General features: G+C 39.7%; 1 protein-coding gene across 1 annotated transcript in view; it reads right to left on the reverse strand.

Moving 5' to 3' along the window:
- Positions 1 to 23,257, reverse strand: part of PHEX (phosphate regulating endopeptidase X-linked) — a 195,036-nt gene that overhangs the window by 59,731 nt on the left and 112,048 nt on the right. Inside the window, exon 13 of the mRNA XM_059679129.1 lies at positions 8,216 to 8,293. Coding sequence (XP_059535112.1) covers positions 8,216 to 8,293 — 78 coding nt within the window. The remainder of the gene's footprint in view (positions 1 to 8,215; positions 8,294 to 23,257) is intronic.

Genomic DNA, 23,257 nt, shown 5'->3' on the forward strand with positions numbered 1-23,257 from the left:
TAATGCTTTGGTCTTAAAATATAATATTGTATCAAATAAAACAAGAAAAATATACATTGTAATAAGCAAATAACTAAGAGTAATTAAATCCTTATTAGTTGTTATATTTTGTAAATTTAAACCATGAAACTCTTTTATAGGTAAAAATTAAAGTGCAGCAAGTGAATGTACAGAAAACCCACGGGGATTACAGTACAGATATGAATGTATATTTACAACTTCATGATTATAGACTTGACAGCGGCCTATTTGTTGGCCAATATCTGGCTTAGGCTTATCTCTACCCTAACATATAGTGGGTACCCATTATGTCTGTAGAGTAACTTGTTAGTGATTCAGCTTAGTCTTTTCAGGGGACCAGGCCAAAATAGAAAGGCGTAAAATAACTAAAAGCACAGGTAGGAAAGGCAGTAATGAAAATACCAAATTCTGGCATCCTTGGTGTTCTACTTGACCAACCAGTTATAAAGAAATGACTTTAAATTGTCCCTCCATCAGTCATCTTATGGGGGTAGCTGATAAATAAATAAATTGTGGTATAATCACATAATGGAAAACAATATGGCAGTTTAAGCAAATGGTCTGTATGCATGAATATGAAATCATCTGAAAAGTAATGCTGAGTAAGACAAGTTATATGTATGAAAGAATTTAAAATTTTATAACATGTAAAACAATAATGCATGTTGCTTATAGATATGAACCTATCTTTAGCAAAAGCATAAAGAAATGCATGGGAATGATAAACACTGAATTCAAAATAGTGTTTATACCTAGGGAAGAAGAAGGCAGGGGAGAAGGACATTAGGTCAATGACAAGTGCACAAACAATTTCCAATATATCTGTTTTATTCATTTAAAATATGTGTGTGCATGTATAAAAATATGGCAATATGTTTAATGTTTGTTAAAGCTATTTGTTCAAAATATGATTTTACATACTTTCCCAATGTTTGCGATTCTTCATATTAAAAGGAAATCTTATAATCAATTGTATTTTAAGGTAGGTATTTGTACTCAGTCTTAGAAGAAACACAGTAAGTGCCTTGTTTTAGGAAGCAACCTCATCTAATAATCCTAATGCATTCCCAGTTTAAAAATTGTGTCCACTATTCAACCCTTAGCTTTTTTCCGTTTTGTTCCCAAGATAGTTCTGCCAGAACTCTCAGAATATGACTGTAACAGAAAATTCAGATACATTCTTGGGTTCAGAACAATTTCCAGGAAATTCTCCCAAAGTTATTTCTGTCAAAAATATTAACTTTTTGCCCTGGCCGGGTGGGTCATTTGGTTGGAGCTACATCCTGTGCACCAAAGGGTCACTGGTTCAATTCCTGGTCAGGGCACATGCCCAGGTTGTGGGTGGGTGCATATGGGAGGCAACTGATTGATGTTTCTCTCTCTCTCCCCCCTCCCTTCCTCTCTCTCTAAAAAAAATCAATAAAAACATATTTTTTAAAAAATGTTAGCATTTTTGGTAATATCAGTGGAGTCAGTTGTTACTTTTAGAAGAGTTTGCTATTTGCGAGATTATCCTGTTCATCTGAGAGAAGAAACTTGACGTTCGGGTTGTTCTACAGATATCAAAAGAAAAACCAACCAAATGTTTCCTAAAGAAGAGTCCCATGGCTAAAAATACTTTTAAGTAAATAAGGTCCTACCACATCCATGAAAATAACCATGAGGACCAAAACTCAGAAGTAAGTAATTACAATTTGTCAACAGCTTATCATCTATGTTTAGAAGAACAATTTAAAATCTGTTTTATGAAATGCATAGTATTTGCTGTTTCTTAGCCTGGTTTAGTTGGTCTATTCCATTTATTTAATGGAAGTTACAGGTGATAAGAGACAAATTTTACTTTTTCCTGTGAGACAGGTTAAGTGTGGGGGTAGGAAGAGGTCAGCCGCAGTTATTACCTTGTGATAGATGGGACACAGTTAGAGAAATTACGCAACTTGGCAAAGCCATACGGTCCAAATCATTAGGTTCCTACTTCAATGTTATTTTCATTAGTCTTACTAAGAAAACCAGTGATTTAACAGAAGGGGTACAGGGAAGAAGGAGGAAAAGGTAAGAATTATGGTAAGAGAAGCACTGACTAAATAAATCATGGTACAGTTTAGTTTACTTAAAATATACAGCTGTTAAAATAATGGTAATGAAGGCTACAGAAGACAAGGGCAAAATAATAAAGGTCAGTATACAAAATTATATATAAACATCAATTACAGCTATAAAAATAGAAAGAAAGAAGACACTAAAACGGAATTACGTATTAGTATGTTCGAGCACCAATATCACAGGTACTATTGCATGCCTTTTCTCTATTTCCCAAATTTCCACCATGTGAGAATACTTTGATAATTTCAAAAATTTTAACAGGCCCTTGAGTAAGAAACAACTATGCAACACAGCAACCATTGGGAAAGTTCCACTTGTAGAGATAGCAACAAAAATGAATGCACATGAACATTTTAAAACCACTTGTAATCTTCAAAAAATGTTTAAACTCTGCAAGGGACAATTGTTGGCTGAACAGCCTCTTGTCCTTTTAGTTACTGGTGAAAATCTAAGTCAAGTTGGTAATGACTTTTAATCAATTCCATCGCCTGACTTTTCAATTGAGCGACCTTTGCAAAATTAATTGGGGCTCTTCTGTCCTTTCCTAAGAATAGCTATCCAGATCATAAAATTTAGGGGAATCTGAATTTCTCATCAAATGCCACAGACTAAACAGAATAAAGCTAATCCCCCCACCAAAGGCAAAGAACATGTAATAAGGGCAGAGCACGTGTGTTCAGCTTCTCTGCAGAATCCCTAAGTACATGTTGATTAAACACTACATAAGTCAATAGAAGTATAGATTCTAGAATACTTTCTGTTTATGTTAAATCCATTTAAAGACACTCAGAGATATATACAAATATGTATAAGAAAGATTTTAGGTTAGGCACACAAAGAACTTTCTGAATATTTAATGCATCCAGATTTTTTATTTATGTTTTCCCTTATTTAAATAGGAAAGTAATATGCAAGATTGTTTTTAGATGGCTTTGTCCATAAGTAGTGTGAGTGTGTGTGCATGTGTGTACACACCTACATTCAAACTGTTTAACAACCTACATATACGGTACACTGCGGAAGATGCAGTTCCCACAAGCAGCCATGTAAAGGTGAGGTAGCAGTAGGTAGCACACCAAACAGGAACTAGATGGCACCAGATGCCCTGTTGCCACCTCCAGGGGTAAAGGGAAGTCTTGGTCTGCTCTGGCCAGTGGAGCACTCTAGATGAAAGCCAGGGCATGGGAGTTAGAGGGCTGGCTGGAAGGTTGGTGGATATCCCCTTCCAATGCCCACTCTTGGCTCTCCAGGGCCATGGTGGCCAGAGATCACTTGGGAGGGCTGAGCACAATGTTTTATTTTGGTCTTCTACTAAATAGTACAGAGGTATTTCAATGTTTTAACAACCTGTCTTTCTGGAGCATTCCACCTAAATATTACCTCACTCTTGCATAGTGGCAGTAGCACTCTCTATCGTTTATACACACATAAAACACACAACACATATAAATAGTTATACATTATTATTCACACACACACACACACACACACACACACACACACACACACCATATATATATGCTCCACTGGCCAGAGCAGACCAAGACCCACTCTAGATAATATTATGTGGGTTCACATAATACCTATACATCTCTATATGTATATTTATGTTTATATATATATATATATACTAGAGGCCCATTGTACGAAGAGATTCATGAAATAGGCCTTCCTTCCCCTGGCTGCCGGCACCGGTTTTCCTCCAGCACCTGGGACCCAGCCTTCACTCCAGCCACAGCATAGAAGCCAAGCCTGGAGGCTTCTCTGCTCTGACCACAGCAGAGAAGGCAAGCCTCTTCAGTCTTTAGTCGTCTTCAGTCTTCAGTGTCTTCAGTCTTCGCTCCACACCTGCATATGCAAATTAGCCGTCATCTTTGTTAGGTTAATTTGCATGCTCATCCTGATTGGCTGGTGGGCATAGCTGAGTGATACCAATTTGCATGTTTCTCTTTTATTTGTGTAGATGTATCATTCACCAGAAACATTGATCTTTTCTGAAAATTTACCCATATCCAGCCCTGGCTGGTGTGGCTCAGTTGGTTGGCATTATCCTGTACAGTACACCAAAAGGTTACTGGTTCAATACCCATTCAGGGCACATGCCCAGGTTGAGGGCTTGATCCCTGGTAAGGGGCGTGTAGAAGGCAGCTGATCAATGTTTTGCTCTCACATCTGTGTTTCTCTCCCTCTCCCTTCCTCTCTCTCTAAAAATCAATTGAAAAATGTATTTTTTGTAAGTTACCCATGTCCAATTCTCCTAAGTAAACAGATGTCAGCTGTGATTTTGACTTTAGTCCCTACTACAATTCTCTGCTGGCTTTCACAAGAATAAGTGCCTAATGGTGTCGATTGCTTACTGATTGTCTCTCAGATACATGCCCACCCTTTTACTCTGTTCTATAATGCTGGGGCTGGGCATCTGAAAACTATGTTTCCCAGGCTCCATTGCCAGTTAACCCCCTGCCAATAGGAGGGACTGGGGGAAATCAGCAGGTGGCAGGAAGGGAAAGAATTCTGTGTTTGATATCTTTCATTATTTCTCTCCTTTTTCTTTTTCTGACATCGACTGTAGAAGAATCTTCATCTCCTCCTCACAGCCCCAGCTAAAATGGCAGTTCCTCCTCTGGTCTCCTAAATGATGGTACCATCACTTCCTTCCTTTTGTGCCCCTAGATACAGGGATGGTAATAGCTTCCTGAAGTTATTATCTCTGGTATACCTCACCTTCCTGATTTTTGCCTTCCCAACTATCTCCTGTATTAAATCTCCTCTCTCTGAAATACCTAGTGTGGTCTGGGCTTTTTTTAATGATACAGTAATCTTTCCAAGGTTGATATCATACCAGTCTTGCGTCTATATCCACCAAGGATCAATAAAGGACCAGTTAGTAAGGCTAATTTGAAAATGTACTGACACCTACCTTTTTTGGCTAATTAGTAGGCTTTCCTGTATGCTACTGGGGGTTCACATAAAGGACATTTCCTTTATTCTTGCTCTTTTCAAAGACTACAAAAAGATCATTATTCAGAAAAAAAATGGGAGTATCAATTTATCTTCTCTTCCTCAAATGGGGGGGGCAATTTTTCTCTAATTCTTTACATTTGCCTCTAAGTTCTTTCCCATTTGCTCTTATCTCAACACAGGTCCAATTTCAGTTTTCAGCCTTTCTCCTTGACCTTCATCTAATCCAGTACCTAATGTCTATCCTCTTTCCTTTTGCGTTTGTACCTGGTGAACCATATCTTCACTTGTGTCAAATAAACTAAGCTGTTTTTCATTTGTGAAAGCCTCTCTCATGCTCAGAGCTTGTATAACCAGACATTTCTTTTAGGCCTATAGTAGTCCTTATCTATGTATTTCTCCAAACTGAAAATACAGTCCCATTGTGTACCTGCAGTACTTTAGTCCTTTTGCTATTAACATCAGTGACACTATTGCTATCAAATCAAGCAAGCATCCTTTACCTATTTTCAAGTTGCATTTTATTCATTTTCTCTATCAGTTTCCAAACACAAATGTATTTTATTTTCATGGATTTGGATTTTTTTCACTGTCTGTTTTTTAAAGTGTTAGAAACTCTTGGGTGTAATTGTGTCTGCTTTTTTTTAAAAAAAAAAATTTATTGATTTCATAGAAGAAGGGAGAGGGAGAAAGAGATAGAAACATCAATGATGAGAGGGAATCATTGATCAGCTGCCTCCTGCACGCCCCGCACTGGGGACCGAGCCCAGAACCCGGGCATCGAACTGTGACCTCCTGGTTGACGCTCAACCACCTAGCCATGCCAGCCAGGCAACTGTGTCTGCTTTGGCAGCAAGTTAACACAAAAACCATTTCTTCACAAAAGTGCTTACAAATCTTGGTATCTAATGGCTTCCATTCAGACCTTGGAGAAATGAGGGGAAATGCCCAACACTGCATCTGGTTTCTTTTTACAAAAGGTACCAGATTCAGTGAGTCCATAAGTGTGGGGCACTGACTTTAAACAGCTGCACACTGTCAACAAAACATGATCAACTAAATAGTGTGAGTGAGGACTAAATACTATCTTATTTGATTAAAGCTTGAGACCGTTCCCTTTATACAGCCTTTTCAATCAATTTGAGATACCTGGATAGTAGATGAGTTAATTCACAATGACTTTTCCAAACAAAAATAATTTAGTATCATAAGTGCAAACTGAAGATGTCATAACTAACTCTTATACTGTGCTTATTGTGCCCCAGGATCAGTTCTAAATACTTTAAATATGTTAACTTATCTGATCCCCACAGCAGCTTTATAAGGGAAGGATTATTGTTATCTCCATTCTGACATGAGGAAACTTAACCACAGAGATCCTAGTTCACATAGTTACTAAACGGTAGACCGCTACACCAAATTGCCTCTCAAGCCTTCTTATCTGTATCCTTGACTCGGAATATTTGCCGATCACATCTAATTGTACAGGTTCTCCTGCAATGATACTTGGTGCCCTGATGATGTTCTTCTTAGCAGCAACAGTTCTCATACTAATCCACAAAGTAACAGCTACCATTTATAGGGAGCCTACATATGTGCCAGTCATTATGGTAGGTGCTTTTACATTCATATAATCTCCCTTAGTCATCCCAGCAATACTAAGACTTGGTTATTATTATCTCCAGTATCCATATAACCAAAAGGAAGCTAAATGAAGTTATGCAAGCTATACAAAACCAAACTAGTAAGTGGAAGAGGCAGAACCACTCTAAAGCCTGTGCTGTTAACCACTGGACAATACGACCTCCCCTCTTCTCTCCTCCCTTCCAACCAGCTCTAGGCAAGCAGCTCCCACCAATTCTTCAAACCTACCCCTCTATCCCTCCAGCACGGCTCCCTGACAAGGACCCTGCAGAACCCCTTTTCAGATTACAGGCAGAGCTTCCTAGGCCCAGATTTCAGTCCTGGCTCTGATACTCTGTGTGGACTGAGGAAATCATTTAACTTCTTTGAGTCTCTACTTCCTTTTCTGCAAAACGGGGCTAAGCACCATGTACTTCAGAGGATCACTGTGATGCTTAAAAGATAACGTACACGAATGTGTCAAGTGCATTAGTATTTTTAATTATCATAATAACTGTGAGTTTTTTCAGCATCAAAACAATGTAGAATAAGATGGGTTGTCTGAACTTTGTGATACTGTGAAGCATAATTATCTTCCTCCATGACAACTAGATCAATACTTGGAAGGGCATATCTTAGAGCCCAATGGAAAAACTTTCTAATTAAAGCCTTCTCTCACTTTTGAATAATCTTGCAAAATTCTGACATTCATCTACAAAGCTGGAATTGCTTTCAGATATACAACTTGTCAAGCCTCAATTTCAGGAAAGAACTATACCTCAGAACCAGTTATTTAAAGAATTCTAAAAAAAGTACTTTTACAAGAAAATCCAGTGAATGGTACAGACAGGGGTTTTGTAAGGAATCACAATTCTTTATCAGAAGTATTTAAAGAAAAGGAAATAACAGTGGTTGTGAGTAGAAATACCTGTAGTGAATACATCTATTGGAAAATACATGTCCCAAAATACTGGAATAAAAAAGAATTATTAGTATTCCTACATCACTAAATTACTGCAAATATACAGTCCAAGTCACAATAAATTACAGTCATATATATATACACACTTAATTTGCAAAAACACTCACAAAGTTTAATGAAGTTAACGCCTAGCTGGCAGATTTATTACTAGTCATTTAATATGAATGAAACACATAAAGATTGTTTAACAACAAATATACATTCACCATAAGAGCATGCCCACTAATTGCAAAATACTCAATTTGTTTCATTATTTCCTTTACGATTAAATTAGGCCAAATCCAAGTGTTTTTGCTTTATGGTACCTGCTCAGCTATACATTCTTTCTGACACTTCCTTTATTTTTAATCTGTTCTAAATCTTGTGATATGCCTGAATATTAAGGCTCATACCTAGCCAAGGAATGAATAAGAAGTTGGTGCTTTCTGGCACCGCCAGGTTTAATTGCTTGGACTTGGGTTAGTTGAAAGGCATGAGGCCAGTAAAACTTGCCAGGAAAAAAAATACAGTAAATTTAGCACTTACTGCTTTGAGGTCTTCATTAACATAAGTATCATTCATTATAAACTCAGGATAGCCAACTTTGGACAAAACAGCTCTTGCCTACAGAAAGGAAAAAGAAAATTTATGTCAGCGTTTCAGCACTTACACCATTAATAATCACAGGATGTAGAAATGCAACCTTCACCTGAAAACTACATTTACTGAATGTCTACTATATGCAACCCACTGTGAAGGGCAAAAAAATTGTTAGTCACTGCCCTAAAATACTAAAAAAAAAAACAAACCACACAAACTATAGTGAATATAGCAAATAACTATATGTATAACATAAATAAAATAAAGATTTTAATAAAAATAGACACTATTGTTATCAAAGTCCAGAGCAGAGACTATTTCCACATGAGGAGAATGCTTAATGGAGCAGGGGCCAAACTGACTCTTAATAGAATGGTTGGGATTTCAAATTGCAGAGCCGAGCAGAAGGGCACTCCAGGAGAGGAAGCAGCAGGGGCAAAGTCAGGGAGATGGAAACAAAGGGCATGTGGGAGAGAGGGTGAGTAGTTGCTATACTTGGACCAGGAAGCACATGGGCGGGAAGCAGAGAACAGTACAGAAAAACTGCTTGAGCTAGATCACAGGGATTCCCGAATGCCATGCTAAAGAGGCTAGATTTTATTTTACAGATAACAGAGAACTAAATATTTTTAGCAAGAGTAAAATGAGAAGAGCCACACTTCAGCAAGATTATCCATGCAAAATTGTGAATGGTGAAAGACTTGAGGTAGGGGGTCCAGCCTAATTTAAGATGCATTATAACCATCCTTTTGACAGCCATCCTAATTATTCCCTGTGTTTTGCAGCATATACAGAATGGATAAAGCAATCACCTTAGGCACATACAAGGAACCTCCACAGGAGGAACAGGCAAACTATGGCTCCTAGGCCAAATCTATTCCTCCCTCCCTCCGTCACATCTGCTTTTATAAAGCTTTATTGTGACACTGCCATGCCCACTCATTTACATGTAATCTATGGCTGCGTTTGCACCCATAATGATGTTGTTGACTGTTGACTAGTTGGAACAGAAACTCTGTGGCCAACAAAGCCTCAAATATTACTACCTGGCCCTTTATAGAAAAGGTTTTCCAACCCTTGCATTTGCAAGTGAAAATTTTTCTCTCTTCTCTCCTCTCCTCAGATTCTGGGTTTCATAAAAACAAAAGAGCAGTTTACTCGAAGAGTAAATACATTATTGGGGCTTTCCCCAATCTACTGGGATCCCTTTAATCACTTCTGTACATCCCCTCCCCAGCATCAATATTCTTTTTCCTTTCTTTTTTTACAATATATTTTTTATTGATTTCAGAAAGGAAGGGAGAGGGAGAGAGAGATAGAAGCACCAATGATGAGAGAGAATCATTGATCAGCTGCTTCCTGCATGCCCCACACTGGGCATCAAGCCCGCAACCGGGGCATATGCCCTGACTGGGAATCGAACCATGACCTCCTGGACACTCAACCACTGAGCCACGCCAGCTGGGATCTTTCTCCTTTCTAATGGCCAGCATCTGAGACTCTTCGGAGGTCCCTGGGAGTTTATCTGTCTCCAAACACAACCCCACACCAGCAGCCCTCAGCTACTGACTGACTGTGTAGGAGCATGAATGCCCAGCAGCTCCGTTGCTGCAGTTCAGGACAAACTTCAAGGTATAACTGGTGCTCCAGAGTTCCCCCAAGGATCAGGGTGTCTGAGATTTCCCCGGAAATTGCACCCTTGCCCATCTCTCACCCTTCCCTGTCTGGCTTCACCCATTCCCTTGCTGGTTTCTCTTGAGAGCACTTGCTGAATAAATCAAAAATCACTTGCACACAAATCCTCATCACCAGCTTTGCCTCCAGCTTTGCCAAGATAAGACTCCAGGCAACCCCAAAAACGAGTATTTTTCCAGCAAAGCTAAACCAGTGACCTTTACATACTGCTCTTGGTAACGAGTTTTTTCCTTCATTCCCTTTCAATTTTCCTCACTCAAAATATAAATAGAATTAAGACAGTACATTTTCCTCATCTTCTTTGAGATAATTCAAATGTTAAATATCAGCAGACACCTGAAACTCAAGACTCAGAAAGGATTTTACAAGTGCCGTAGGACACAGTTATAATGGGGTTTGCTGTTCCAGAGACGCAAATATAGCATAGGTCAAATTCTGCCTTCAAAGCCCAATGAGTTACACTGAAAGCCTGATGTGACCCAGATACCAGATAAGTAGAGATTACAACTCTCTCCTCAACACCAAACAATATGGCATCTGTCTATAGGTTACCATGTTCCAAGAAGGTTTTATTATTTTCCTCATTGTATTTAATACCTCATTGTATTTTATCAGCTCACCACAAGCTGCATACATACCTACAGCAAATAAAGAGCTCCAGACAGTTTCCCCCAAAATAAAGACATGTACAAGCTGAGTCATCCACAACTGTTTTCTGAGCACTGGTCTTTCCACGGCATACTGGTGAATTATACATTGTTTTATAAACCTCACGCTCTGAGACCAACCCCCCCACACACACACTGCATTATGAAGCTACACAGAATATATTATCTTCTGCACCAGCTATGCAGGTCATTGAATCCTTTTATTTATCTATTTATTTATTTAGCAACACCATAACTTGAACAGAGCCAGAGCAGAGAAACAATTCCTATTCATCTTCCAAGGACACAGAGGTTGAATAAGGTAATAATACTAGTAGCAACATTGCCAAAATCTGAACAGAGTTCTCTTCTTCCCAAAATGTGCCAAATAAATGTCTTTATTCAAACTTAAATGCTCCTTCTGCCAATCTGCTGTCAATTCCACATCATCCCACTCCACCCCATTCTCTATTCTTCCCTGAGAAGCTTCAGAACTACATCTCCCAGAATTCCATGGGCATGGTTCCAGGTTAGACTCTGCCAATTAGAAGCACTAGCAGTCACTGTTGGTAGCCAGGGACAGGTACAAAGACATCTGCAGACAGCAAATACTACACTTTGTCAGAAGCTTCCAGGCATTCTCCTGAGAAGACCCCTTTTGTGTTAGTGCAGCAGACATCATTGGCAGACTCTGCTCTTCACTCCCCAGCCTTCCCAATGGTTGCATAAGCCTGCAATTCCCCATATTACATATCTTCCTGCTTCATATTCTTAGAAGGGCATCTCTATTCCTGAATAAACTCTAACTGATATACACTTTAAGGCAAATAGTGATCACATCACCTTTTTTTTTTTGGAATAAAAGAAATGAAGCATCAACAGTTTACTGACTTGTTGAAGGGTAAAAAAGTATTAGTGAGGCAGGCCTGAAATCAATTGTCTCAGAGGCTACATGGACAAGAAGCAAAGGCAAGTCCCACTGCAAATACTGAGAGAACAGTGGCATTAATAGGTAGTAGACTGCATATTATGTCCTGCAAAAAATATTTCCTAGCCAACTGTGGTTGATAAAAAATTCCAGTTTTCCTTAACCAGTGCATGTATCCACATCCCTTATTCACACAAACCTCTGGAAAGAGTATGCTCATGACAACCGCCTATTGTCTACCCAATCTCCATTCTCCTTTCCTTCCCTTACTATCAGACCCAAATCCTGCTTGTGGTGATAATGGACCCAACAAAAAATAGATGTATTTCCCAGCTTCCTTTGCAGCTAAAGTTGGCTGTGGGATGAGATTCAGGCCAATTGCATACAACAAAGTCTTTGGTCCACTTTCACGAATCCATTTTCAAAGAGGATAGACTTGCCTGGCATATGCTTTCTGCCTTTATGCCAGTTTCTCTCCCTTAGCACTACTGACATTTCAGACCAGATAATTCTTGTTGTGAGCACTGTCCTGTGCACTGTAGATTAGCAGCATCTTTGGCTTCTACACACTAGATGCTAGTAGCAATACACACACACACACACACACACACACACACACACACACACACACACCAAGGTTGTGACAACCAAAACTGTCTCCAGGTGTTGCCAAATATCTCTTAGGGACAAAATCACACCCAAATGAGAACCACTGTTTTAGCCTTTCCTCTTCTTCCTCTCTGTAATGCTGATGCAATGCCAAGGGTAGAGCAGTTATAACAGGCAATAAACATGAGAGAGCAATCTACATGCTAAAGATGCTGGAAAGAAGCATTAATGGTATCTGAATCCCACCATATCAGGCCTGAAATGCCTTTTCCCCCCTCCAGGACAAGAGGAAAATAAACCCCTTATTTAAGGCACTGTATGACATGTTTTCTATTAGCTGTAGTTGGATGTAATCCTAACACACCCTCCTTTTCATCAGATATAGTTTGAAGGGGAAAAACCAGTACCTACTTCATAAGGTTGTCTGCAGTGATTCAGGATGACATACATAAAGCACTTTTTATGCCTTGGTCCAGACTACATGATGAATAAATATTGACTGTACACTACACAGGGAAGTAGAAACATGACTTCTTCCAAGGATTTAGAATAACTGTTGGGTGCCTGTTTGGAGGGTCTTAAAGAGGAGCTCAGACCACATTGCACCCTTAATGGAATACCTGAACTCCCCTGTGGACATGTCACTCTCTTTGGTCATAGGCCCAGTTTCAGGAGGCCACACAAAATGGTGAGAAAGAAAGGCTGTTGAAGCAACTCTGAGATCAATGAGGAGACAAATATACCCACGGGGTTCTTGGAGCACGGTGAAAAATTTCTGGAGCAAAGCCAGACTCTAAGCATGAGCCAGATAACCCAGGCTATTCACACCCCCAAAAAATTCTGAGGATTCTTTTGAGCGACCCTATTTACACACCTCAGAAAAGGGACACAAGAAACACTATGAAAGCTGATTCTAGAAAAGATCAACAGTTGCCTCTACTATTTGCCATCTTAATTTTGCCTTCCTGTCCTTTCTCTTTCCTGCATCCATTCCTCCCAACACCTAGCAGACCCTGGGTGTCATAACATTTGCTCTCAGATCATACGCAAACTGGCCTTTCCTTGGCAATACACTCTGCTCCAAATTCATCTCCCTTCCCCTCTTCACCCATCAAAAACGTTATTCCTGCAAAGTAGCTTATCCATTAGCTGTCATTGGGTCCTCAAACTAATTTAAAATAAAATGTGAGTGACTAATAGGAATCATTAACCCTGAAGAAATATCTGTATTTAAGAATGGTTCATTAACCAAAGGGATAAATCTAATTATATGGGAGATTTTTATAACTAAGAGAGCCTTCCTTTTCATACTACTCAAATTAAGCCAATGGCCTGTTCCACATAATCACGATTGTGTTCCCCACATGGAACATAGTGCCAGGCACATAGCAAGTGATCAATGCCCAATATATATTGACGCATATAATTATTAATTTAGTTGATAACCCTATTCTGATCAATGTCACCAATTGTATCAGAAAATATGAAAAGTTATAATCTAAAATATGACCAAGAACATCACTCAATGCTGCTCACATCATGACATATTTCCATGTTAACTGACCTTACCATAGAAGAAAAATGGGGAGAAAGAGAGAGAGACTTTGTAAGAACCAAGGGAACTTTCTTTAAAATGAAGCAATGTTTCAAATCCATTGAAACCTAGTCTTGATGATAACCAAAACTATATTTGTAATTTATTTATAGTGTGTGTGTGTGGGGGGGGGTTAATTTAATTTCATAAGACTACAAAGGACACAGATCCTTAACATTATTGGAAGGTAGTAGATTTGGAATACCAAAAATATCTTCCTTTATTTCAGTATTTCTCCATGATTATAATAAATCATCAAGAACCAAAATATAAGAAAAGTGTTTAATTAAAATGATAACATCCATGTTCAATCTCCCTGATAAAGTGAGAAGATCCTCTTAAAAAGATAAGATTGCTTATATTAAAGGAGAGAACAGTTTCACAAGGATGATGCCTTATTTCTTTTTAAAGTTTCCATTAAAATCCTTGGTAATACCAATTTTTTAAAAAAAAAATTATACTTAAGATTGCCAACAAAATAGGAAATTGACTTAGATAAAAAACTATATTTTTAACATAGCTTTTTCAATCAGTTGACAAATACTAATAATAGAGTCTGGGTTCAGGACTCTCCTCGGTGCTAAAAGAACATAATATATAAATGATCCATGGCCTCCCTGTATTTGTATAAAGGAACTGAGGAAAAACATTCTATGACAACCTGACATTATCATGACTACAAAGCATCAGCAGTACCTTAACTTTCTTAACCTTTCTGGTCCTCAGTTTCCTCATTTGTAAAATGTGGAAAGCTTACTTCTAATACCTACACAGTGAAATGAAGAGTTGAAAGAGATATTTGAATGATAAAGGAATTGGGAAAGAAGAAGTTGAATTATCTAGATCAGGGGTGGACAAACTTTTTTCTGTAAAGGGCTAGATAGTAAATAATATCATTTTTGCAGACAAGATTATCTCTATCATAACTTTTTTAAAAATATGTTTTTATTGATTTCAGAGAGAGGAAGGGAGAAAGAGAGATCTATATAATAAAAAGCCAGTGTCATAACGACCGATTACGACCGAAGGCTCAACCAGACCAGAAGTCAGTGCTGGGCTGCCGTGGACCCAGCACTGACTGGGGCCACTGTGGGTGCCCTGACCCAGCACTGACTGCCTAGGGCACTGCAGATGAGGCCTGGAGAGAGGCCTGCAGAGAGAGAGGCAGTGTCTGATCCATAGCCTCTGTGGCAACCGTTGATCAGAACTTGCCTCTCTTACTCTCCCGGCCTGGCCAACAGCCGGACCTTGATTTCTCTCCAGGCCTCCACCGGGGCTGCTGATCAGCCCCACCTTTCTGATCAGGCCCCATTGATAGGCCCAGAGACGCTGGCTGGCATAGAAACTGACCAATCAGAACCAAATCTGGGTGAATATAAGGAACCAATGGCTGCCTAGAAGGCAGAGCTTTTGACACTGACTGGCATAGAAACTGACCAATCAGAACCAAATCTGGGTCAACTGTGAGGAGCCAATGGCTGTCTAGGAGGCAAAGCTTTTGATGCTGACTGGCATAGAAACTGACCAATCAGAACCAAATTGGCTGGCAGAGGAGGGCAGCTGAGAGCGAGATCAGGCCACCAGGGGAGGGCAGTTAGGGGTGATCAGGCAGGCAGAGGCAGTTAGGGGCAATCAGGCCAGCAGAGAAGGGCAGTTTGGGGTGAGATCAGACTGGCAGGGGAGGGCAGTTAGGGGCGATCAGGCAGGCAGAGGCAATTATGGGTGATGAGGCAGGCAGGTAGAGAGGTTAGGGGTGATCAGGCCAGCAGGGAAGGGCTATTGGGAGTAAGATCAGGCCAGCACGGGAAGGCAGAGGCAAGATCAGGATGGCAGGGGAGGGCAGTTGGGGGTGAGATCAGGCTGGCAAGGCAGGGCAGTTAGGGGTGATCAGGCAGGCAGAGGCAGTTGGGGGTGAGATCAGGCCAGCAGGGTAGAGCAGTTGGGGGCTTGCTTAGGCAGGCGGGCAGAGGCAATTATAGGCGATGAGGCAGGCAGGCAGAGGGGTTAGGGGCAATCAGGCAGGCAGGCGAGTAGTTAGGAGCCAATGGTCCCAGATTGTGAGAGGGGTCCCCAATTGAAGTGGGTGCAGGCTGGGCTGAGGGAACCCCAACCCCCCGTGCACAAATTTCGTGCACCAGGCCTCTAGCAGAAATATAAAAGATGAGAGAAAAGCATGGATATGGATCAGCTTCCTCCTACATACCCCCTACTGGGGATCGAGCCCAAAACCTGGGCATGTCTCTTGACCAGGAATCGAACTGTGACCTCCTGGTTCACAGGTCAATGCCCAACCACTGAACCACACTGGCTGGGCTCTATCACAACTTCTTAACTCTGCTGTTGTAACTGGGAAATCAGCTGTAGATGACATGGACATAAATGGCTGTAACTATGTCCCAATAAAAATTTATAGGCTTCCAGTCAAGATGGTGGAGTAGGTAAATTTGTATCCTCCCACAATCACATCAAACTTACAAGTAAACTACAGAACAACCATCATTCATAACCACCAGATAGCAGGCTGAATGGAAGTCCTACAACAAGGGAATTAAAGAAGACTGGTAGGAGGAGCTGCAAAGCAGGCCCCACCCCCATATATAGAGGTCTTCCCTGAGGAGCGAGGGGTCCCAGCCCCTCCACAGGGTCCCTAGCCTATGGTTCTAGTGCCAGGAAGAGAACTCCCCATAGTTTCTGTCTATAAAAACCAGCAGGGATTGTGGTTTAGTGAGATGGAGGGCAGCTGGAGCCCTAGGCAATCTTCTTAAAGAGCCTATGCACGTACTTACTTGGACTCACTCCCTCTAAGCTCCAGCACTAGGACAGCAGCTCAAAAAAATGTCAGGAATATACGGGGAGGAATTGAATTATTTGGCTTCAGAGCAAGAGCTGGAGGGGCAGCTTTCTCCCAGACAGAAGTAATGGCAGAGGCCACAGTGCCTTTGATGAGCCATTCTCCCCAAAAGCCGACAGGTAGGCACTATATCTGAATCTTCATCAACCTGGCTAGCACTGTTCACTCCTCTGGTGATTCCCTGAGATACCACCCCACCCAACTTGCAGGCCCACCCAAGCCATTTCCAGTGGTTTTTCCATACAAATGGTCTGTCTTGGCTCATGCTACGGACTTTCCTAAAACATCTCAAATAAGCAGCATCTGGCCTTGGCATGCCCTGAACCTCTCCTTAAGTGGACTTTTGCCTGACTCTAGCAGCTGGCCTTGGTTCACAGCTTGGACCCTCACAGGCACATACAAACCCAGCACAAGTAGCAGGTATCTGAACATGGCTTTGTAGCTCATGCCAGGTGGCTCCAGGTAGGGCACAGGTGGTGCCTGACATTGGCATGCATTTCCCAGGAGGCCTCAAAACCAGTTCATCCAGTGGACAGCTTCTGGACAGCTTCAGACCACACCACAGCACCACCCAACCACCTCCACAAGCGACACACTCAAGAGGCAGACTCGTCCAGCACTCATCCAGAGTCCTGCTGAAACAAGTCCTGCTCCATGGGTTGAGATCCTCCAGAAAAACAACTAAACAAAATGAAGACAAGCAATCTACCAGATGCAGAGTTCAGAACACTGATTATAAGGATGCTCAATAAACTTAGGGTAAGAGTAGATGAACTTAGTGAGAACTTCAACGAAGAGATAGGAAACATAAAAACAAAGATAGAAACCATAAAAAAAGAACCAGTTAGAAATGAAGTATACAATAACTGAAATGAAGAATACTTTAAAGAGAATCAACAGTAGAGTAGATACAGCAGAGGATCAAATCAGAAATTTGGAAGATAAGGAAGCAGAAAAAAATCAGAACAGCAAAAAGAAAGAAAAAGAATTTTTTTAAATGAGATTACTTTAAGGAGCCTCTAGGTCAATTTCAAGCATACCAACATTTGCATCCTGGGGGTGCCAGAAAGAGAGGAGAAAGAGCAAGAAATTAAAAACCTATTTGAAAAAATAATAACAGAAGACTTCCTTAACCTGGTGAAGTTTTGAAAAAGACTGACAAGTCCAGGAAGCACAGAGAGTTCCAAACAAGATGAACCCAAAGAGATACCAAGACACAGTATAATTAAAATGCCAAAGGTTAGACAAAAAGAGAATCTTTAAAACATCAAGAGAAGAACAGTTAGCTATTTACAAAAGAGCTTCCATAAGACTTCCAGCTGATTTCTCAACAGAAACTTTGCAGGCCAAACGAGATTGGCACAAACGATTTAAAGTGATGAAGTTGGAGCAAGGAGCTACAACCAAGATCACTCTACCTGGCAAAGTGATTTGAAGGTCAGATAAAGAGCTTCCCAGACAAGAAAAGCTAAAGGAGTTCATCAACAACAAAACAGTATTACATGAAATGCTAAAGGGTGGGGGTGAGGGGGGTAAGATAAACCAAAGGACTTGTATGCATGCATATAAGCATAAGTGATGGATGTGGACAACAGGGGGTGAGGGTGAGGGCAGGATTGGGGGGATGAGGGGACATTGGGGGGATAAGGACACATTTGTAATATCTTATTCAATAAAGGGAAAAAACTTTAAAAAAGAAGAAAAAAAGTAATAAAAATACAAATAAAATGGCAATAATGACATATCTATCAAAAATTATTTTAAATTTTTTTAATATATTTTATTGATTTTTTACAGAGAGGAAGGGAGAGAGATAGAGAGCTAGAAACATCGATGAGAGAGAAACATCGATCAGCTGCCTCCTGCACATCTCCCACCGGGGATGTGCCCGCAATCCAGGTACATGCCCTTGACTGGAATCGAACCCGGGACCTCTCAGTCCGCAGGCCGATGCTTTTCCACTGAGCCAAACCGGTTTTGACATCAAAAATTATTTTAAATGCAAATGCAAAGGAATTAAATGATGTAATACTACATGTAAGCTCTAACTGAAAAATAAAAATTATTTTTTTGTTTAATCCCTTCACTTTTTTAACCAGCCCTGCAATGCCCCTACCCTTTGACAGCTGTTAGTCTGTTCTCTATCTATGAGTCTGTTTCTATTTTGTTTGTCAGTTTAATTTGTTCATTAGATTCCACATATAAGTGAGATCATATGGTACTTGTCTTTCTCTGGCTGGCTTATTTCACTTAGCATAAAGTTCTTCAGGTCTATCCATGTGGTTGTAAAAGGTAAGATGTCCTTCTTTTTTACAAGTAGTATTCCATTGTGTAAGCAAAAAAACCCATACAAAAACAACCACCTTACAAACACAGACAATAGTATGGTGATTACTAAAGGGAAAGAGGGGAGGGGAGAAGTACAAGAAGTTAAAGCGAGGTATAAATGGTGATGGGAGGAAACTTGACTTGGGGTGGTGAACACACAATATAATATACAGATGAAATTTGTAGAACTGTACACCTGAAACCTACATAATTCGATTAGCCAAAGCCAGTTAGTATTAAGTTGATCAGCAAAATTGTCACCCCAATAAATTCAATAATAAATAAATAAAAGAAAAATAGCCCGGTGTGGCCCATCATCTGTACATCAAAACAGTGGCAAGTTCGATTCCTGGTCAGGGCAGATTCCCAGGTTGCAGGTTTGATCCCCAGTCGGGGTGTGGGTGGCAAATGATTAATGTTTCTCCTCTCTCTCTCTCTCTCTCTCTCTCTCTCTCTCTCTCTATCTATCTATCTCTCTCTCTCTCTCCCTCCCTCCCTCCCCCTCCCTCCCTCTCTCTAAAATCAATTTTAAACATTTTAAATAAAAAGTATTTAATTTTTTTAATATTTAAAAAATTTTATAGACACAAAATATTGACTCTCATATACTTTTATGTATCATGATATAGTCTTCTTCTTTTGATTTCTTTAAACAATTTAAAAATGTAAAATCTGTTCTTAGCTTTTGGATGATACAAATACAGGCAGCATGCCGAACATAGTCTGAGAGCCATAGTTTGCTGGGCTGACAAAGATAATTCAATGAGGGCAGATTGTTCAGTGAGCTGCCTCAATTAGTGGCACAGGGCCTAGTATACAGTAAGTGCTCAACAATGCTTTCCAAATTGAACAGTATTAAGTGTGAGTATGTATGTGTGTTTGTGTGTGCACGCACATGTGGGTTGGTGCATCTGTGGCTTAGCTACATTTTTTTGTTTTGCTCTTTGCTATAACTTACATGTATATACAACACATCTTAATTGCTTGGGAGTTTATTACTTGCCCTAAAATCTTAGGGCTACAGCTTTTAAAATTACAATTAATTTCTGTGGAAATAACAGAGCTCATAAGTGAAGATTATTATTTTGAGAGAGGAAAAATATCACAATTGAACTCCAAAAAACCACTGAAAATTTAAAACACAATATGATTTAAACTCAAGTCACCCCCCCCCCTGGGCAGAAGTTTCCACAAAACTTGGGGAAAGAATAGAACCAAATGTAATTCTGCTTTATTTGGCTGTGAGCTCTGAAACAGATGACCAAACTGATTTAAAGATTGGTTAAGTTGACTGCTTTACTTCTGAATTTTCAAAGCCACTTAGTATTAAGCCGATCGGCAAAAAGCAAGACAGAAAGCTCATTTGTTCTAATCCCCACTGACTTGTCTATTTAGGAGAGTCAGGTAAATTCTCAAATGCATTGCATGTATTACATCAAAGCCTTCTCTTTAATCACTTAATTAAACAGCTTTGTGTTTTTTCTCTACATAGTTAAGTCTCAGCATATTTTTCCTTTTTATTAAATTAACCAACATAAGACACCATGGAACCACCGATGATCAACTGCCCTTTAATAAACAATTTATAGCGCAACATTCTTAAGTTTGCAATGGCTTTGAAAGTTTCAGTCAGGCTTAACCACACCAAGGCCTTGTTCTCTGATGAGTTCTATAATAATTAATAAACATAAATCATGAGCTTTAAGCACTCAGAAGTTCAGGAGAGTGTACATAAATTATGCTATCCTTCAAAGCAATGGCTGTTTCCACAATGCCAAACAAATGATTGGCTGAAGATATTATCCTAAGCAGAGCTAATGGTATTGATGAAAATTAGCCTGAGGAACAGGCTTTAATATCCTTTGAGGCTATCTGGATCCCACAAATAATAACAATGCAGTTATCTAACAAATCTAATTTTATTGTCTTCGATAAGAATGACACTGATGTACTATGAATCTTCAAAAACTTTAATTCTGCAAATTGCTTTTGGGTGTGGTTCACAGGCTCATGCATCATGCTGGGGTGGAGGCTGGGTAAGCATTCCCATGAATCAGAGAGTACAAGTACAAGTCACAGTTTTGATTTTAAAAGAGCTGGAAGACAGGAATGCACAGATTTCAGGTCTCTCACCCTTAACCCTGCCTGAGGACCCTCTCAGTGCAACAGACAGTCCCCATTTCTCTCCAATATGGACAACATTCTAGGAAGGCATGTTCCAAATTATAAGCCAGCTCCATCCATCCATCCTCTCTCTTGAAAACACCAACTCCATGTATCTTGGAGGTGGACAGTTTTTCCAGTCTGAAAAAGGAAACTACTCAGGCCCAGGTAAATCATAATTGAGCCACAATGACACTAAACACTTCCCTGGCGTCTTTGTGATGGTCCTCTCACTTGGGTGGGTACTGTATCCAGCAGAGTTAAAGAAAGAAATCGATATTTATGTTTTCTTAGTAAATAAATGGAACAGGGAGCAGCAATAGAATTAAGAACCCCAAACCATCCTATGATTAATCAATCCATAAAACAACAAATCCTCCTGAGGGTAGGGGCAATATTACCTTAAAAATATAGACAACTCTCATACATCACCTTCATAACTGAATAGGAGAGTAGCCAGATCATATAATCTTTTTTAAAAAATTAATACCTTTTTATTATTTTCAATCATGTAGTAAATTGCTCACAAAGTTTTTGCAAATAGAACAGCTACTAGACCTGCTCAAGTGAGTATCCTAAGTCTCAATTAGCTAAATCTATATGTTCAGACACAGCCAAGATAGATATATGCCCACGAGTCAGAACAATCCTATATTATCATTAGATTTGTATATGGGTAAAAGTTAATAATATCTTTCTCTGTCCAACACACCAGGCTCTACCATCAGGGATTAGTAAACTACAACCTGCAGGCCAAAACCAGCCCACCACCTGTTGTTGTTTTTTCAATAAAGTTTTACTGGAACACAGTAAAGGGGTCCAGCATATACCTCTGTGGCGTAAGAATTATTTTGACCTGAAGGCATTTGAGAATCAACAAATGCAACAAGAGCCTTTCTCTGTACTACCCTTATCTGCCCCAAAGCAGATACTTACAAAAGAATTCCATGTCCTAAGTCCCCCTTAATGGAGGCTTCCTATTCTAGAGAGAAAGCATGACTCCTATCTCCAGAGATGAGAAATCAGCACCAGGATGAGAAACTGAACAGACCTTAGTTAAACAAACCTTACCTTCCATTAGTTTCCCCCATATAGTTCTCAGCCATTTCCCAACATTTAATGTCCCCTGAAATCCTAATTCTCTCCACTTGTTAAGGGGGTAAATAAGGCCCAATTTTTCACTGTTTCTCTGAGCTACATTTTCTGTGTTCTCCCGCCCACTCAAGGGAATATGGTACTTTGTCTTTTCTCTTGCTAATCTGTCAGTTTAACTCACAGGCCCTCAAACACTGAACCTAAAAGGGTAAAGGAAAAGTTTTTCCTCTCCAACAACAGCCATGCTCATTTGCTGATGTACTGTGTATGGCCATTGTCATGCTACAGACACAAAGTTATGTAGCTGCAACAGAGAACAGAGGGCCTGCAAAGCCTAACATATTTATTATTTGACTCTTTGCAGATAAAAGTTTGCCAACACTTCTTCTACATAACAGGTTCCAAAATTTTTCAAAACGAATAGTAAAAAAAGCAAGGAAAAACTAAGGGAGAAAATTTAATTTTTATCGAGGTATAACTGGCATATAACATTGTATTAGGTTCAGATGTACAACATAATGATTCAATATTTGTATATACTGTTAAGTGATTACTACAACAAGTCTAGTTACCAGCCATCACCATACAAAATTACAAATTTTTTTCTTGTGATGAGAACTTTTAATATTTAATCTCTTAGAAACTTTCAAATACATAATAGAATATTGACTGTAGTCACTATGCTGTACATAACATTACATCCCCATGACTTATTTATTTCATAGCTGGAGTTTGTACATCTTGACTTTGTTCACCCATTTTGTCCACCTCACAACCCAATTCCCCTGTGGCCACCACAAATCTGTTCTCTGTATCTATGCATTTTGTTTTTTGTTTGTTTTTCATATTCTGCATATGAGTGAAATCATACAGTATTTGTCTCTGCCTTATTTATTTCACTTAGAATAATAACCTCAAGTTTCATCCATGTTGTCATAAATAGCAAGATTTCATACTTTTTATGGCTGAGTAGTATCCCATTGTGTGTGTGTAAAGACACACACACACACACACACACACACACACACACACACTGAGTGGCCAGATTATTATGACCACCTGACATTTGTAGGCAAAT

The sequence above is a fragment of the Myotis daubentonii genome, chromosome X (genome assembly GCF_963259705.1).
Source record: "Myotis daubentonii chromosome X, mMyoDau2.1, whole genome shotgun sequence".
NCBI classification, from domain to species: Eukaryota; Metazoa; Chordata; class Mammalia; order Chiroptera; family Vespertilionidae; genus Myotis; species Myotis daubentonii.